This window comes from Abrus precatorius, unplaced genomic scaffold, assembly GCF_003935025.1.
Source record: "Abrus precatorius isolate BTA unplaced genomic scaffold, Abrus_2018 Scaffold10, whole genome shotgun sequence".
Classification (NCBI taxonomy): Eukaryota; Viridiplantae; Streptophyta; class Magnoliopsida; order Fabales; family Fabaceae; genus Abrus; species Abrus precatorius.
In genome coordinates, this window is record NW_020874292.1 from 27,004,298 (window position 1) to 27,010,656 (window position 6,359).

Consider the following 6,359-nt stretch of genomic DNA (forward strand, 5'->3'; position numbering starts at 1 on the left):
TAGCTCCTATGACTTAGGATGTAGATAATATTTGTTGTATTTTAGAGTAAGTTCCATCATTTTAAGGTTTTTGTTGAGATTTTTGAGATTGACTCTCCAAAAGTTAATTTGTAGTAGTTATTGTTTTTTTTCACTCCATTTAATATAAGAAAATAATTTTTTGAATATAAATCTGTCAAATTAAAAGAATAAATATGATAAGAGTACCGACAATTTGCTATTAGGATGGTTCCTTATCGTGGTGTATTTTATTTATTTGTAGCCCACACAGCCTTACCATGATTCGTTACTCGTGGACATCTAAGACATCACTATAGTTCAAAACGTATGATCGGCATCAAGGTATTTTATTTTTTCGCCCAGAAAAAAACATATTCATAATGAGTTTATGATTTCAAACAAAATCCACATTTTAAAATTACTATTATTTCGAAGCACGAATTTATAGCATATTAATCCATTTGATGTCTTATAGTGATAAAATTTAGCTTAAAATGTTATTTTAAATTTTAGTAAGGACTATAAATGATACGATATCTTATCTACCTAACAAGGAGGCAACGATAACTCAATTATAGCCATATCCCATAATTAATGTCTTGATAATGAATTTATGTTGAATCCAACTTCCATAGGTGACTTTAACAAACTAGATAACAGCAGTAGTTGGTCCACATTCGGCGATATTCCATAGAAAAACAAATATAAAACGCGTGAGAAAGAAACAGGTTCATAGAAGGAAAAAGGCACAGCTGTAAGCTAATCAAAGTTTTGAAAAATCTTTGATTTTTGAACTTCACTTCAAAGCATCGAAATTTATCAAATATTATTTTCCTTAATACAACAAATCGCTTCTTATCAATTCTGAGAGTCACTCACATGATATTAAAACCCACGTTGGGAGTAACACAGTTTTTGGTTATGGTTTTTTTCTGGGAAACTCTTCAATTTTTTTCTTTGATCTTTGAAGAGACTCTTTTGGAGTGTTGTCATCAAAGATAACAACTTTGCTGTGTTGGGGGTTTGGAAAACTTGGATTTGGTTTTGGCCGTTTTTTGATATCGTGGCTTGGATTTGTATGTTCTGTGGCGGGGATCTCGGGAGTTTCTGATGGCAGAGAAGGTAGAGAACCATAGGGCTCTTTGGTCTTCAAGCCCAATACTTAACTGGCGTTTTGGGTTGCTCACTCTTCTTGTTCTGGTTGGCATGGTCGTGGTTTGGAGCATTGATGGCTGCACTGTTAGGAACATCATCGAAGCTTGGAGGTATGGTCAAGATTCTTTTTCTCTAAGGTCTCATTCGCCTAATTTTACTCATTCGCTTCATCCCAATATCACTTTTGTCACCCCATATAGTCCAGTTAGTTTCAATCAAAACCAAACCAATGCTACCCAATTTGATCCCCACAATCATGGGAACATCACACTGTCTGAGTACAGTGAACCAGTTTCAGCTAAGAACTATAGTAGTGATGTGGTGTTTGATAAGCTTCACAAAACCCTACTAAAGCCTGAAGTTCAGGAGCATGCAACTTGGCTTTCAAGTGAATTAGAGCCCAACTTGACTTCTAATCTTCTTGCAAGATGGTTAGCTCCTGGGGGAGAACCTTGTAAAGATTCTAAGACACTGGGAATTTCAATTCCTGGTTTGGATGGTGGGCAATTGATAGAGCTATCAGCTGGTGATGTGCATGAATTTGGTTTTCAAGCATTGGATGAATCAGGGAAACCTCGCTGTTTGGGAGGGGATTACTTTGAGACTGATCTTTCAGGGGAATCATGGAAATCTAGGCCTTTGGTGAAAGATTTCAGTAATGGTTCTTACTCCATTTCCCTTCAAGTTCATCCAGATTTTGAGGGGCTTTACAATCTCACTATAATTCTGCTTTATAGACACTATGAAGGCCTGAAATTCACCCCGTGGCGATTTGTCCATGATCAAGTGCTTTGCAATGTTGCTATCAGATTCTACAAAAGCAGTGCTCAGTTACAAGAATTAACGACCTGTAAAGCTTCTGATTTTGGCAAGGATGTTTGGAGTGGAAGGTGGACAAGGCATGGCAAGAACGATGAGTGTCAAATAGGTAATGATGGTAGGTATAGATGCTTAGCACCGGATTTTCCCTGTAAAGCTCCATGGTGTGATGGTTCCTTGGGAATTCTAGAGAGTAATGGTTGGGTTTACTCAACACACTGCTCATTCAAGATGTATTCTGCTGAGTCTGCTTGGAAGTGCTTGAAGAATCGGTGGATTTTCTTTTGGGGTGATTCAAATCATGTTGACACGATACGAAACATGCTCAATTTTGTTTTAGATTTGCCCGAAATACATTCTGTCCCTAGAAGATTTGATATGAACTTTTCTAACCCAAAAGACCCTTCTCAAACGGTTAGGATCACAAGCATTTTCAATGGGCATTGGAATGAAACACAAAACTATTTAGGATTGGATGCTCTGAGAGATGAAGGATTTCAAAGTTTGTTGAATAAATACTTCTCAGAAGACACAATCCCGGACACTGTGATCATGAACTCTGGATTGCATGATGGTGTTCACTGGCGTAATATAAGAGCATTTTCTGCTGGTGCAGACTATGCAGCATCATTCTGGTCAGGTATTATGATGAGAGTGAAGCAAAGAGGTTTAGCATGGCCACGAGTCTTTTATCGGACCACAGTTGCAACTGGTGGATATGCAAGATCACTAGCATTTAATCCTAACAAAATGGAGGTTTTCAATGGAGTGTTCATAGAGAAGTTGAAGAAATCTGGCATTATAACTGGTGTGATTGATAACTTTGATATGACTTTTCCATGGCATTTTGATAACCGGTGTAACGATGGAGTTCATTATGGAAGGGCTCCTGCAAAGATGAAGTGGCGAGATGGCCAAATTGGTCATCAATATTTTGTGGATCTCATGTTAGTTCATGTTCTGCTAAATGCACAATGTGCAAGATAGCTTGGGAGATTCAGTTTAAAAGAGGAGAAAATCAGAATTCAAAACTTTATCACAAAGTGGATATGGACTTGAATAAAGTCTCTTCAGGTAGCCTCCACCATTTTGGGTTGTGTATTATTTGTTCACCACGAGTTAGATTAAGCATTCTTTTTTGTTCATAGATTTTTAAGCATTGAGTGTTGTGTATTCATGAGCTCCATTAATAGATTAGCAGAGGATTTATATCCTTCAAAACACATTTTCCTATGGACGATCAATATGAAGTTTATAGCGAATATATGCTTCATTTGCAAATTTCTTCTTTGAGTAGCTGTGGGATAACAAAATAATAGCTAAGCAATTGTTTTATGACTTTGACGCCATATACAAAGGCTTGTGGTTAGTTACCTACGATAGCTTTTGCACCTTTTCTAGTTGACATGAAATTATGTTGGCGGAGTTTCCATAACTCCTAGTTTGCTTATAAAACAACCAACATAAAATGATAACGAAAGGTAAAACTTCAAATCCAAACCTCCTTAGTTTATTCCACAATCTGTTAAGAATTCTGTCTATGGCTTCATTAGATTCTTGGGGTACACGTCCAGCAATTGGAGGATTGGACAGCTCTTTACAAGAAATAACAATTGGCATTTGCCACCAATCAACAAGTGACGATTAAACAAAAAAAAATAAAAACAATACTCAAACTATTTATTCTGTAAAATAAAAAAAAATACCCGTTTTCCGCACAAATTCTCACCAATTTGTGTGAGAAATTTTTTATATGAGTCCTACGAAAAATATATATTTTTACTTAGATAAAACAAATTATCCAAGCATATGAAATGTTTCTTTTCCTGCATTTTTCTATTCCTACGTAATCCTTTCTTTTCAAACAATATTTTATATAAGCAAACAAATAAATTTTATTTAATTTTTTATTCTGTAAATTGTCTTTCATGATATTTTAAATATTTAAGTAAACTTCATTTAAGTAAAAGATATTTTAAAGATGATTTTATTAAATGGAGTAAAATTAATTAATATTTATTTATATTTTGAAGTATCACCCGAGTTCAAATTTACTAGGAGTACAATTTTAAGCTTGTCAAAGCGTGAACTTTAGGCTGGCTCTAGCTTCCCATAATTTTTAACTTGGTTGTTTTTTTAGTTTTTGGTCTGCCATAAACTTTTCCTTTGTTTTTTTGTTAGCTTCCATAATTACTTACAGTAAGGTTTACCCATGTCCCTGGGCCGAAAACTATACCTATATTATTTTGTCTTAAAACTTAGATAATCACAAAAAAGGGGCAAAACTTAGAAAAATCCATATTTAAACATAGATAAAAAGATTTAATTTTAATTAAAAATAGCACTAAAAATAATTAAATAATTATATTTAAATTATATTTTTTAAATGTGTCTTTAACAATATATGATAAAAACATTAATAAATGATATCTTTTATTAAAAATACAGTCAATCATATCAATGTATTGAACCAATTGAACTTTGATAAGCAATTTTTTTAATGTAAGTCTAACAATACATAATAAAAAAATTATGCATAATTTTTTTTTTTGTTAAAAATCATATAATATTATAATATTTAATACATTTGGATATATTAAATATTGTATTTTTTGATATAAAAAAATCACTTATTAATTTTGTATTGTATCATTGAGCATACATTAAAAAAGTACTTAATTATATTTTAGTCTCGTAAAAATAGTATTTTCATACTAAATTCTTAAAAAAAAGACTATCATTAATATTTTTCTTATTTAAATATTAAATTTCAAAAAAGTCTCTAAACTTAATTATATTCACCGCTTATTTATTTTTTCTTTTTTTCACCACAAGAGAATCATCTTTTTCTACCTCCCATCATTATTTGCACATGAATCTAATAAAACTTACCTTTCCTCAACTGTTGTGCCTTCAAGAGTGCTTCATGTATGCTACGGTTGGACAAAAAATCTAATTATACAAATTTAATACATAACTAATATTAAATTAATTTTAAAAAAATTATATTCATGTCAAACTAATTTTTTTATTAAATATATTTACATAACTAGTTTAGTATTCTAAATTCACTTTTTAAAATCAGATTTTTCTTTATTCATTCACATTTATATTATGTATACAGTACTATTTTATGCTCCGATTTATTAAATTTATATGTTATATTAGTTCACAAATTTTTTTATAATTATATTTTATAATTAATATTTTTTATTAATCTTAATTCTTATAATTAAGATTAAATATTTAAAATATTTTTTTAAATATAATTATTATATTAAAGATATAAAAATAAAAAATATTTTTTAATTAATTACTATTATTATATTTATATTTTAATTTATTTTTTAAAAATTTAAAATTTATTACATAATAATTTTATTATCTTTTTATATTATTAATTTTTTATATATAAATTTTAATTTAAACTTTTATTAACTATATTTATTGAAAATAATGATAAATATTTTATGAAAGCATCTATAAAGTATAATATACTTAATAAATATTATTAAAATATTTTAAGAATACACTGATCTAATGTAATGGTGTAGTATAACAAATTAATTTTATATTAAAAATTAAATGTAAAATTAAATTTATAACTAATTTATTATAAAACTAGACTTAAAACTAATTTATCATAAAGCATTGAATTTGAATTTGAAACAGGTTTTATAAAAAAAAAAAATAGATTTAAAACTAATGTTAAACTAAATTTAAATTTTAAAATTTTTTAAATTAATTTTTTTAAAAATAGATTAATTTAAAATTCAATTCGTATAATTTGTTTGTGTGATAGATAAATGATAAAAAATATATTATATGTAAATATTTATTAGTTTAATACAATATAAATATAAGAAAAAAATATATTATTAACTGATTAAAATATATCTAAATATATTTTTATATTAATTATTATAAGATTTAAATAACTTTTAATATAATAATTAAATAATAGTATAAAAATATTTATAATATATTTTATTGGATTTAAAATTAATTTAAAATTAAATCTAAATTTTAAAATTAATTTCAAAATAATTTTAAAGAAAATTAAAATAGATTAATTTAAAGTCCGATTTATATAATTAAATTTTTAAAGAATCGATTAATTTTTTGTAAATTAGATTGATTTTCCTAGCAATTTTTGTTAATTAAAGTGATTACTTGATCAATTTTAGGTTCAATTAGTCTATCCGATTTCAATAACTATTTTAAATCCGTAAACCTACCCATTCTAATTTCTAAATATGTGGGTTGTGCGATGCCATGCTCTATCAAGTGACACCACCCGCATAGTAGAAGCAACGCATGGGTCAAATTACGAAACTAGCCAACACAATATTTCTCGTATTCTCCAATATTCTCTCTCTCTCTCC

At 28.8% G+C, this 6,359-nt stretch overlaps 1 protein-coding gene across 1 annotated transcript; it reads left to right on the forward strand.

The window, feature by feature from the left end:
• Positions 1-284: 284 nt before the first annotated feature.
• On the forward strand, positions 285-3,613 carry LOC113852420. Its single transcript, XM_027482674.1, has one exon. The coding sequence runs from the start codon at positions 1,111-1,113 to the stop codon at positions 2,959-2,961; it is 1,851 nt and encodes a 616-aa protein (XP_027338475.1). The 5' UTR covers positions 285-1,110; the 3' UTR covers positions 2,962-3,613.
• The last annotated feature ends 2,746 nt before the right edge of the window (positions 3,614-6,359 follow it).

Bases quoted from the DNA above. Each gene is read 5' to 3' on its own strand.
- LOC113852420 (XM_027482674.1), top strand. From the start codon at position 1,111: ATGGCAGAGAAGGTAGAGAACCATAGGGCTCTTTGGTCTTCAAGCCCA.